At 49.7% G+C, this 12,103-nt stretch overlaps 4 protein-coding genes across 4 annotated transcripts; 3 read left to right on the top strand and 1 right to left on the bottom strand.

The window, feature by feature from the left end:
• Positions 1-676: 676 nt before the first annotated feature.
• Positions 677-1,630, top strand: PFLUO_LOCUS8560 (uncharacterized protein; the record flags this gene model as incomplete). The annotated part of the gene is made up of 1 exon (XM_073786306.1): positions 677-1,630. One exon carries the CDS (start codon positions 677-679, stop codon positions 1,628-1,630), a length of 954 nt encoding a protein of 317 aa, XP_073642575.1.
• A 5,163-nt stretch (positions 1,631-6,793) lies between these two features.
• On the top strand, positions 6,794-8,805 carry PFLUO_LOCUS8559 (uncharacterized protein; the record flags this gene model as incomplete). Its single annotated transcript, XM_073786305.1, has 8 exons — positions 6,794-6,817; positions 6,873-6,883; positions 6,940-7,081; positions 7,132-7,322; positions 7,377-7,530; positions 7,579-7,674; positions 7,723-8,433; positions 8,491-8,805. The coding sequence occupies 8 exons, from the start codon at positions 6,794-6,796 to the stop codon at positions 8,803-8,805; spliced, it is 1,644 nt and encodes a 547-aa protein (XP_073642574.1).
• A 91-nt stretch (positions 8,806-8,896) lies between these two features.
• Positions 8,897-9,829, bottom strand: PFLUO_LOCUS8558 (uncharacterized protein; the record flags this gene model as incomplete). Its single annotated transcript, XM_073786304.1, has 1 exon — positions 8,897-9,829. One exon carries the CDS (start codon positions 9,827-9,829, stop codon positions 8,897-8,899), a length of 933 nt encoding a protein of 310 aa, XP_073642573.1.
• A 311-nt stretch (positions 9,830-10,140) lies between these two features.
• On the top strand, positions 10,141-11,537 carry PFLUO_LOCUS8557 (uncharacterized protein; the record flags this gene model as incomplete). The annotated part of the gene is made up of 4 exons (XM_073786303.1): positions 10,141-10,465; positions 10,513-10,940; positions 10,994-11,163; positions 11,222-11,537. The coding sequence occupies 4 exons, from the start codon at positions 10,141-10,143 to the stop codon at positions 11,535-11,537; spliced, it is 1,239 nt and encodes a 412-aa protein (XP_073642572.1).
• Positions 11,538-12,103: the final 566 nt, after the last annotated feature.

The following is a 12,103-nucleotide window of genomic DNA, read 5'->3' as shown; positions in this document are numbered from 1 at the left end:
GCAGAGAGGCACGTGTTGGTATTGATATTGATTATGTTGTAAAGAAAAATGTGTAATGATGTGACTGACGTTAATTTTAGCACACCAGATAGGCCATATATTAGGAGTTACAGCCCTTGAAATTTTGTGATCAATGCCAAAGTTTTGTTGCGCTCCCGAGAGGTTTGTAGGGTTTGCATACTCTCAATGCCTGAGGCACTAACTACTTAGCAGGTCTTGCAGGTAGCCGGCTGCTAAATTATCACTGCTACTGGGGCTAAGTGATCATAGAAGGCGTTTCATATTAAGGCTAAGCGAGTGCTTATCGCTCAATAATAGATGCTCCTGATAACTAGTAACTTAGCTATAGTTAGTACCTAATTAGTACTATCTATTAGAAACCACACGATTCTTAGAGAATCTCATTGTTTGACCCCATTGGTCATTTGACATATGTGGGTCTATACTTTATACGATCTGACTTCTGGTCTAGCCCATGGAGGCATAATGAGTCCACTGATTAGATCCGTCCAGTCTCAGGAAGGGAGCAATATTTCCCTGGCAAAAGGGTGTAAAAGGGGATTTTCAGGAGTACGAACTCGATCAATATGACGTCAGCTTCGCTTACTGTTTTTTCCGCGTCTTCTAACTTAGTTACTTGTGCCACCCTAACATCCATATCGAGGTCGTACTCAGCATGCCATTCAGACAGGCCCTTCAGGGCATTATCAATAAGGCAGACAAGGCTTGGGAGGAAAGAAGCCACCACGCGCCTCAGCCGGTCCCGTCGCACAACAATTCTCGCCCACCGCCTATCCCAACCTCTAGCAAACCACCACTGGCTTATCAGGAACAGCACTCGCAACCCCAGATCTACTGGCGGCCCAATCTACATCCTCAAGTACCGGTGTCCTCCAATTTTAACCACGAACAAGGTCAACATGGATGGGGCAACAATGAGTCGCAGAATTACATCGACAGCCGCCAAAACGCATTCCATTCAAGCCAGGGCGATGCGGTGATCGTGCGTGCTCTGATCAACCACGGGCATCCCGACCCTGCCCAGAAGTTTACCAGCGCCAGACTGTCGAGTCTCCAAACCCTCAGCCGACCACGGGGCTGTCTGTCGGCCAGAATTACGGCGCCGGTGGCCCGAGGTATCTGGCCTGCCTTCTGGCTGCTGCCTAAAGACCCCTTCAAGTGGCCGGAGGATGGCGAAGTCGACATAATGGAAGCTTGGAACGGCGATGCTGTTAACCACACTTGTCTGCACTGGGGCCACTTCAACGGCCAGGACTGGAACAAGCATCGCGTTCTCGAAACCCCCATCCCCAACATTAGCTCGCCGGCGGGGGTGAAGTACGATTTTATCTGGGATGAGGACGAAACTACGGGTAGGGGGCGCTTGGTCTGGTTGATTGATGGCAAGCCCATCATGAGGGCCGAGAAGCCGCCTGGCACGAGGAAGATGAGTGATTTCAGAATCCTCATCAACATCGCTGTCGGAGGAGATGTCTGTCAGGGAAATATGCCCAGCGATGGATGCTACGAGACAGTGGTTCGTGAGTTGGCCATGTGGGACGCGCCGCCTGGGGGTTGGAAAGAGTTTGACAGGGCTTGGAGGAATTCCAAAGTTGGCAATACCATGTAACTAAAGGAAGGGAAAATACGGAGGGGCTTCGAAGAAGGTTACCGGTCTTATCCCAGGGCAGTTCCTCTGGCAGTGATATATTGTCGCACTACATGGAAGACCCTCTCTCGCGAGGTAGTTTGACCAATTAGAGGAGCGGAATTCCTTCCTACTGCCCGCTTCTATTGGATGGCTGGAAAGTTGTACTACCTTAGGGACAACGCAAGCCAAGCACGGGCCACAGGTGTGAGATATATACATGCCAGAGACCCCTTGAGAAACTTCAACCCCATCACACTTCCCTTCGAGGGTGACATATCTCAAACCCCGCCGTCTTTATTACAAGCCCACATCTTTTGCAAACAATCCTGTTCCAACACGCGTAAGTCCTATCGATTATCAGCTTGTCTCAGAGCTACCAGAGACATAACTAAGATCGGTAGCTCACTATGGTGGGAGAAAAGCCAATGCGTGTGCTCGTTCATGTGACAGATAAGAGTCCTCATTGGATTCAAGCCTGCCGTTGGAGCACATCCTGCGATCCACAAAATGACCTTGCTCTACTTGCTATTCGACTTATCGGAGAAGAGAAACTGTACGATGTACAAAGAGAAACACCAGACACAAGGCTACTAGCGATACAGAAATACAGAGCGCGTATATTTGTTGTGTTAGATGTTTCCAACAAAGATTATGATGCTAAATTAGGGCATTTCCTCGAACAAAAGCAAAACAACCTTCCGGTCATCGTGGTTCATTTTAGCAGGCAAGAGGCCGTTTATAAGGCTAATCCAGGACAAAGCGAAAATGTCAACAGGGACGTCGCACATCTTCACGATTGCAATGGCGATGGATCGATTCCACCCTTTATTGAAGATCATACTTTGGAGAGTCCGCCTGAGTATCCAAATCCACGAAGTCTTAGACGAAACTAAGGTGGTGTGGGATATTGGCAAGGTCCACAACGACCGTCGACCCAATCAATGAGGGAATCATCATCAGACGCCGGATGGTGTCCTCAGCAGTCAACAGTTCGAATCGATGAGATTACTTTACTAAAGTTGAAAAGATGCAATTATCGCCCTACAACCTTCGCTTATACAGTGGTGCTGCTAAAGTCTGAGACCCTCCAAAGTACCTTTCTTTATCGCCTCATAAGGGAAATATCGCCCATTAGTAGTAGTTTTTGAGTGGCGGGGACACGAATTGCGGGCAGGGTATTAGCGCGGTGCCTGGGAGAGTCTCAGACTTTGGCACTGCCTCTGCAGTAGAGTTACATAGGGGAGGGGGTCACAGATTTCTGCGGTGCCACTGTAGAGACGCGGGGCTGAAAACAAAGCGAAAAATTACGGCTAGGAAGAGTGTTACACGAAACCATGTCTTCTTTGCCAAACCCCTCAATTCTTGTGTTTCAAGAGCGGCTAACTTTAGACACAGAATGCCAGTCTTCGTTATATCGATTCTACACGCCTATTGGTTCCTGGAGTGATTTACAAGTGCCCACTGCAATCTGTTTCTCGGACAAATACTGATGTCATAACCTGGTCTACGGACAATCCACCTCCGCAATCATCAGGAAATCGTGCGTAAGTCGGTACATGATAGACGCTGGTTCAATCGCTGATTATACCAGCTTTTACAAGTGAACTATTGCCAACAAACCATGGACATAATATCCGGGAATAACATATTGGTCTTTGGTTCTGGATTCGTCGTTCTTTGGCTCGGCTGGCGGAATTTTTGTTTCGGCTCGCGGAATCACCCTCAACTCACTAAAGCTCAGAGAGTTGTTTTCCAAATCGGAGCTGTCCTTTATTTGTTTGGTCTTTGTATTTATATGCTAGCGGTGACGGTGGTACTTGCCCGTTCGAAAGGCTATTTGTCGTTCTTGGATTGATCTTTCGAGGTGGGGTGCTGTATGGCGATATCATCAGTTTAGGGGAAGGAAAGTTGTCGAAGAATATAAGGTACTAACGATAGTTCTACCGTATATTCTTCTGAACGCTAGACAGAAGGTATGGCTTGAGAAACCAAAATATTAATGCTAAAAAAAACAAGCTATTGGATATAAAATAAAAAAAGGCCAAAGAGGGGGGACGCCGGAAAAGAAAGACAACGGTGACAATGAAGACTATTGGATGTTGTTACTAAGTAGCACCTCGTTGAGTAATGCTCCCTATCCTAGCACACCAAAGTAGCGCCCAATAACTGCTAGGAATGGGATCTTCTGCGTTTCCTGAGAGGCAGAAGCGTAACAACTGAAGCATACACAAGTCCGACGATTCCAGCGACCACGCTATACGCAATAACTGCCCCAACAGGAGCAATCGAAAGGCCGATATGGGTTAGACGAAAACCTAGACCAGCATTAATAATGCCAAGAGTCATGAGACAACGACCAAGCCACCGGTGCAAGTAAGCGAATACACTCTTGCTCCCAGTTTTGTGAAAATACCTGTGCTGAACAAAGCCCATAGCAAGCTGAAAAAGGATAAGGCATGGGACAGTCACCATTCCGATAATTGGATGGTAGGTCTGTATCAGATCAAGGCTTCTTGCCATTGAGATGCCAATTCCCATCCCGGCAACTGCCAAAGCGAGAGTAAAAAGCTGGAAAGAAGCATGAACATAGACAATCTTCGAATATGGAACAACATGAAGCATTAGAGCAAATGAAGGGAAAAATACAACAAAGACCAGTATTATAATAGTAGCATGCGCCTTCCTCAGCTTGTCAACAGACCCAGAGCTAACAGTCGAAATCGGATTTGATGAACTTGAAGTCGTGTTGTTCGAGTTTGTAAATGGGTTATCAGACGTGCCACCGATTGCTTGTTGAAGGTTTACAGCTGCAATTCCCTCGGCGTCGTGTATGGTGATTGGTGCAGATAAGCTGTTGGTGTTGAGTGGGATCCCATATTTCACTGCCCAAACCCATGGACTCGACGAGCTGCTTGGATTTTCACTTCCACCAGGCCAGGCGATGCAGCTATCGCATCGAATATTTGCGGTCATAACTCCGTTGCTGATCCCACTGCCATTTAAGACTGATAATTGAGCTTTGGAGTTATACAGTGGCTCAACATGCTCCACGCCCAGTCGCGGGGAGACAGTAACATTATTGCCGTCGCTAGATGCATAGACAATAAAAATGTTGGCTCCTTGCATTTGAGCGCCCTGGCCCCATGCAAACCACTGAAGCTCGCTCGTGGATTTCAGTTGGAAATAAATCGGCCCGGAGCCGGATGACACGGTGGCTTGGGGAATATTAACACTATAGGTGATTCCATTTTGCCCGGGAGGCGAAAATGTTTGTAACTGAGCAAGGGTGAAAATGGATGTAAAAAACCAGAGATAACCGTATTTCCTCGCCACCATATTGAAGCAATGGCCGTGTGCACTTTTTCCGTCAAGAGAAAGACCTGAGATATAGTTGCCTTGTTATGATATCTCAGCAAATTTATTACAAGATATCCACGTTGTCGCCACAGCTTATATCTGGACGGGCATCACGTATCCATTGTTCTGGCTAAATGCCGCAAGCAGTCAGGGTCACCAGAACACTTGAAACTAGGCGTCATGGCTTGCTAAACAATGCCCAAAAATGGCAGTTCGAGAACCATTTGACCATTTTCCAAAAACTGTTTGCAAAATTTGTGGTTAAGCCATTCATTCACGGTCGCATCATAAGAGTTTGAGGCACGCTAATAGCTGTTGGCTTCTTCCTAATCTCGTGGTCTGGACGTTCGTGCCATCAGAGCTGGTTCCGTGCTCCGCCTCCACAAAATCATTCCATGTTTGTCAGCTGGCCCGCATTCGGGACGGCGATCCATGTGTCAAACAGTTATCCTGTATAATCGGCCGGTCTAGGTCAAGTATTGTGGTGTTGCGATAGATTAGACGATAGAAGCTACGCTCCGTCTTTCTGTAGTTGACCTATACGACGACCATACCCATTCTTTATTTAAGTAATCAATTGCCTAGCCCCCTCGTGACGAAGCAGATCTAACTTTTTAAGGGAAGAGTAAGTGCCTTTAAGGTTCCTTAAGGTGATGGTGCCGCAGCTACGCTAAAGCTTCCAAACACAACTGATCTCCATGTCTTGTTCATTCTTACTCTAAAAGTGACTATGTTCCTGAAGTAGGTTCTGTTTCAGGGTCATAAATATGGTGATCAAAGTCCGGTCCAGAGACATCCCATGCACATGGAAAGGGAAAACGGAGTCTGTTCAACATAGCCGGAGATAAATCCGCCCAGAATGAAAGGGATCAAAACATCCGAGACGAAAACGTCTCATAGCGTTCCCACGTGCCTGTTCGGTGAATAATGGCAGGCACTATCCTTTGACCTTTGTTATTCAGTTGAGAACATCACAACAAACCCGAATTTCTCAACATTCTTCCAAAGTAACAGAATGCTAATCTTTATTTTTGGAGGGGTTGATAATTTTCCTCCATCAATCATGCGGTATCAGATTTGTAGGACACGGACTGACATGTAGTGCACATAGAAGCTGCTAATAGGAAATTATCGCAGGGTTAGATGTTTGATTATAAGCAGGTAGCCGCGGCATCTCAAGCGACTACATCAGCCGACTCAACACAACCAAGGCCACGGACGCGTGTTCGATCGTGTCCTACTAAATGACTTATAAAACATGTGTCATGATGACACTATCTGCGAGAGACTGTGTTGTCCGCATGTATTCTTGCATGGCAAGCAGCGTTGAGGCGCGGAAGTGCGGTCAAATGCCGTGTAGAGTTGCCGAGCCCCTCTCCTCGAGGCAATGATAGTCGAGCCCATAAAGTCAGATTGACATGGCGGGCGATGTGAGAGGCTGGCCTTGGGTGCGGGGAGAATCCGGGGTTGATGTGGACCCTGGGCCTGCGACACTGGTCTAGTTCCCGATGCTTTGTTGTGGTTAGTTCCCTGTGTCGCTTGTATTGGCAATTACTTGATGTCAGGGGGTGTACTTACTGGAAAGAGAGTTTGCCTATGCTCGTGAGTGTCAGCCTTCTCGTGGCTGACCGGCAGATGTTGCCCTGACCCTACTCCCGGCCCAATTCCGCACGTCCAAGCTCAAGAGCTGCCCTTGCGTTTAAAACAGACCTAGACCCAGACACAGGGGTCTACACAGACAGGCAGCTCTCGTCTCGCGATCGCAACCAGCGAAATTTGCCCAACATGGAGATGAATTATGATGAAAACGTAAGTCGGTCGATCTGGTCGTGTTCTGCCGCGCTAACCCTCCACGGCGATGCAGACGCGCCGTCAGTATGTACTACCAGCCCTCGGGGAAACGGTCACGGTCACTAATCGCGTGGGCGCAGACTTGAGGCGGAGCTGGGGACGATAATTTATCCTGGGACGGAGATCATGGCTGATATCGGCTCGCATCATTTCGTGAAATCATCGTCCAATTCCGATCGCGTCCTGGTGCCCCAGCCGTCGCAAGATCCCCATGATCCTCTAGTAGGTGCAGCGTGGCATTCAAATGATATAACCGACTAAGAATGGCATAGAATTGGAGCCGATTCTGGAAAATGAGCGCAATGGCGATCGCCACGGCCACCTCGTTCTGTCAGGGAATGGGCCCGTTGGCCCTGGCGCCCATGTTTCCTCAGTTGATGAAGTCCTTTGATTCAGACCTCTCTGGGGTCGTGCAATTCACCGGAGTTTGTATCCTAGTGCTGGGATTCAGCAATTTCTTTTGGTAGGTAATCCATCACCTGCCCGCAGACATTCTCGCTCATCGGTCATTGTGCAGGGTCCCCATCCAGACGGCTTATGGCCGACGAACTGCCCTGATCTTCTCAACATTGATATGTATCGTTAGTAACGTTTGGAGAGCAGTCGCAACCTCCTACGGGAGCTACATGGGCGCCTGTGTTCTCAACGGCTTCGGTGCTGGTCCTGCTGAGGTATGGCGATTAGCTTCTTTTCAGGATACATTCTGACCGCAACACTAGACGGCACAACCGGCTATCATTGCAGACATCATGTTCCTGCACGAGCGCGGTGCCTACAACACACTTTACTTTACATTTTACTTCGGATCACTCATGGTACGAGCTCATGCAATATGAGAGATTGGCTCTTCTGACATCTGACAGGTCGGCCCGATCATCTCGGGTCCTATGGCTGAACATATTGGCTGGCGCAGTTTCTTCTGGCTGAATGTCGGCCTTATGGGTGTCCTTCTCCTTTTCCAGATCTTCCTCTTCCCCGAAACAAAGTGGCAACGCGTTCATCCCAATGAGGTTGCCCGTGAGGAGAATACCTCCGCCCCAGCTGCGAACGAGTCTGAACCAGAGAAGCGAGTCAAAGATAGCCAGCGGGAGGATACCAACCTGGAGAATGCTGCAGAGCGAGACCCATGGCTGGGCCGGGGACGCCCCTCAAAGAAGCAGTTCAAGCTGTGGCAATTGGATGGCAACAACATCAAGACCACGCTTATTAGCTTCTGGATCCCGTGGAAGCTGTTATCTTTCCCGATTGTCGAGCTGGCTGCCTTCGTCGTGTCATGGTCGGCGAGCTGTTTCCTGACTCTGAACCTGACGCAAAGTCAAGCCTTCGCGGTACCTCCATACAACTTCAACAGCCAAACAATCGGGTTTTTCAACTTTGCTATCCTCATTGGCGCTCTCATCGGCTTGGCCACAAATGGCCCCTTTTCCGACTGGATCTCGATGAAATCAACGAAGAAGAACGGCGGCATTCGTGAACCGGAGATGCGGTTGCCCGCCATGATTCCGTATGTGGTTATCTCCATTATTGGTAATTTCATTGTCGCGTTCGGATACCAGTATAAATGGGACTGGAGGGTAAGTGTCCCCACCACCTTTCCATGTCAAATCTCACTTGCTCACCCCCCCTATCAGGCAATTGTGATCATCGGTTATACCGCAGCGGGCATTCAGGTCGCAGCACTCCCTGCTATTACGAGCACTTATGCAGTTGACAGCTACAAGCCGGTGGCCGGCTCAGTTTTCGTAGCCATCACCGTCAACAAGAACGTCTGGGGATACGGCTTCAGCAAATTCATCACTCCGTGGGTGGTAGAGAGTGGGTTCGTCAAGCCAATCATGATGAACATGAGTTTGGCGGCGCTATGGTGTTTCTGCGCCATCCCCTTTTACTTTTGGGGCAAGAAGCTCCGGGGCTTGACCGCCAAGTCTTCTGTACATAAGATGTAAATTGCGTAGCTTGGCTGGCTGGATATAGCAGGCAAACAAATGCATGAGAACCGAAATTCAAGATTCATCGTGGCCAGGTCGCTGACGGAGTTCAGATATCGTCATCATCGGGGTCATAAAGGTCAAGGTCAAGCAGAGCCTTGGGTTTTGGTTTTGGTTGCGCTGGTGCAGCCGCCCTCGTTGCCCCACTGGCCGATGAGCCAGCGTGCACAGCGGCTTTCGCAGCCTCGTCTGCTTGCCGAGCGCTGTCCTCCACCGGAGGTGGAGCGGGAGCTTCCGCAGCGCCCAGCCCTTGAGCTTCGCGCATCAATCGATCCACTTCCTTATCAGGTTCCTCGCCAGCCGCAAGCTGAACCTGGCCCATTAGGCCCATACGTATCCGCTCCTCGGTCGGGTATGGGAGCATGTAGACTTCGCGAGTGACATTTGCCGACTCGTCCAGCCATTGCGTTGCGTTCTTCGTAACTGACGACACCGGCTCCATCTCCTCCGCTGTCGGCTCTCCGTTTGTGCCCCCCATGTTCACGTCCCGATCGGCGATTTGCTTTTGTGCCTCCTGGCGCTTCCCAATACCGCTGCCAGCATCCGCCGCGGCTTCGTGGTTGTATTTGCTGATGCGACGGGCAAAATCAAGAAGCAATTTGTAGTCAATTTCGTTTATGCCTTTGAGTGCCGAAATGTTATCTGTATTGTTGTCGTCCGTTGAATCGGAGTCGCTGTCGCTTTCTCCGTCGTCGCCGCATGCCGTTTGAGCCTCCTTATCGAACCCCTCAATCTCCCTCACAATGCCCTTGACTCGGTCCTCCAATTGCTGTGCTTCCGATCGGAGTCGCAATATTTTTGCGTAGTTCTCTTGGTGTTTCCGCAGGGTCTCAATGGCTGAGGATAGTGCGTCGTCTGCATCGAGAAGGGCGACTGCTGCAGCCGGTGCCCCTGCGGCGGCGGGAGACGTAGTGAGAGTTGTCAGAAGAGCATTGAGTTTGGATTCGACGCTGGACAGGGAGGATTGAACGAGGGAATTCATCTTGGAGGTAATTTGCAGGCTGTTTGGAGCTCAGAGCTCAGAGCTCAGGCGAAGAAGACGGAGAAGCTATCGAGGAATGGAGAAGCGGATGAAGACTAGGGTGACTCTCCTGCCCAATTCCAGCTGCGCCCCCCGGTGGATGAATGACTTAAGTACCGAGGAAGGCAGAAACAACGACAGAAGGAGGGAAGGAGGAAGGTTGGGGAAAGCACCAAGTCACGTGCCAGGCTCCTAAGCCAAGCCAGTGAGCGTGAGGATAGATGTTTGACCAGCATATATTCCGAGGCTTGACTGCCTCGCGCCAACCAACAATGGCTGAGACTGCCCAGCTGCCCTCGGCAAACCCAGTGGAACTGGCAGTGAATGCCACTTTGCAGCCGCCACTCTCGCGATGTGGTCATGGCCCCGGCCTAATTCTTCTACGTCCTGCATGCTATGCGGGCTGTCAGCAAGACAACAAAAGTCTTGACCCCGAGCCGCTGCAAAAGTGGGCAGAAGAAAGCTTTGCAGTAGTGCAGATTACTATCGATGTGCAGTCCAGCAAGGACCTGGCCACGCTGTTGGCTTTGATCAAAACAGCCAAGGACGGACTCACCGCGCTCCCCGAGTGTGATCAGGGCAAATTCGGACTGATTGGTATGAGATTCGTGATTGATGGAACATTTGGAACTAACGGTCTGTAGTGTACGGCTCGAAAAGTGACTATGATCCAGAATTCGAGGACGGGTTGTGTGAAATCTTAGCTGTCGACAACCCGGAGGCGGTAGTCTACTTTGATTCGTGGAACACCCCCGATCGCCCGGTGTCGATGCTGCATGCCTCTTTGCCCGTAGAAGACCCGCCTCAGAGCGACAAGGCTCAGGTTGTCCATGTATATCCCGATATCTCTTCTCCTGCCTTCACGATTCCCGGCCATCCAAAGTTCAAGATCTCGACCGCAGGAGTTGCCCACACGCGGAGCGTGGCATTTATCAAGAAACATCTTAACGGGCCATACTTTGACCTTGAAAAGATCTGGGATGAGCATACCTACTATGAATTTGGGGATCGTTCCGTCGAAAAGACGATGGCTACCATGGTGCAGGAGCCATATGTGAACCACGTTCCCACGGTATGTGCACCAGGAACATTTCTTGATAGAAGCACCCCATTAAACAGTAATAGTTGACTGGTGGGATTGGACGAGCACGGCTAAGCCATTTCTATCTGAATCACTTCATCTTCGCCAATCCGGACGACACGGCTCTAGAACTCATTAGTCGGACGGTGGGTTCCGACCGCATTGTGGACGAGTTCATCTTCTGCTTAACTCATGAAAAGCATATTCCTTGGCTGTAAGTAGATTTTGTTTATGTCTATGCGACGAGAGAAAAGCTAATGCATAACATCTAGTATTCCCGGGGTTCCACCAACAGGTAAACCTCTTCGGATTCCTTTCACGTCTGTAGTCAACATTCGAGGAGACCGGCTCTACCACGAGCACATTGCATGGGACCAAGCAACTGTTCTGGTTCAGTTGGGACTGATGCCCGAGTATCTTCCCTTCCCGTATGCTCTCCCAGATGGAAAGCTCCCAGCACCTGGGAAACGATTTGAGTACCGCGTGCCAGCAGCAGGCGTGGAATCCGCTCAGAAGCTAGAGAACGAGCATGAGGTGCCCTCGAACGAGATGTTCGCATATAAGATTCGGGAAGTGATGGATCGGTAGAAATTGCAAAACCCCAACTCGTATAGACTTGTGCTCCTGGCTTCCTCAGAATTCTTTTTGATTCTTTACGTGTAGTATCCAGATACCAAATTTAGTTTATTCAAGGCAACAACACCCGAACAAGGCTGGCGGGTCCATGAGCCCCCGCATCAGTAGTATCGTGGCTTATGCTCGTAGTCTTGGACTCGACGAATGTCGCATTGGTATGAAGCTCGGGCAAAGAGCCTGATTGAGCGTAGCATCCGTGCAGTGTGGTTGAGGGCGCCGCTCGTATAGGAAGCGAGGCGCAAAACCCCGCACGATTCAGGCCTCGGATCGAGCCGGATCCGTCATTGACATCATATTGCTTTGCGATTTATTTTATTTTCACCTATTTTGCAGGGAATTCGCAGTGGCAACCCTTTGATGAGAGCGCTAGAAAAAATGCTTGTTCATAATTCTCTTTTTCGACACTTGCCGCGAGGGATGGATCATGAATGTATCCACGGATCTGTCGAACGGACCATGATTGACAGCTTTGATCTTTATGCCAGAAACAAGATTTGAATATGCCCGCTAACTCCGCT

The sequence above is a fragment of the Penicillium psychrofluorescens genome (genome assembly GCF_964197705.1).
Source record: "Penicillium psychrofluorescens genome assembly, chromosome: 6".
NCBI lineage: Eukaryota > Fungi > Ascomycota > Eurotiomycetes > Eurotiales > Aspergillaceae > Penicillium > Penicillium psychrofluorescens.
Note: the sequence above shows the minus strand (reverse complement) of the source record. Positions and strands in the feature narration are given on the sequence as shown.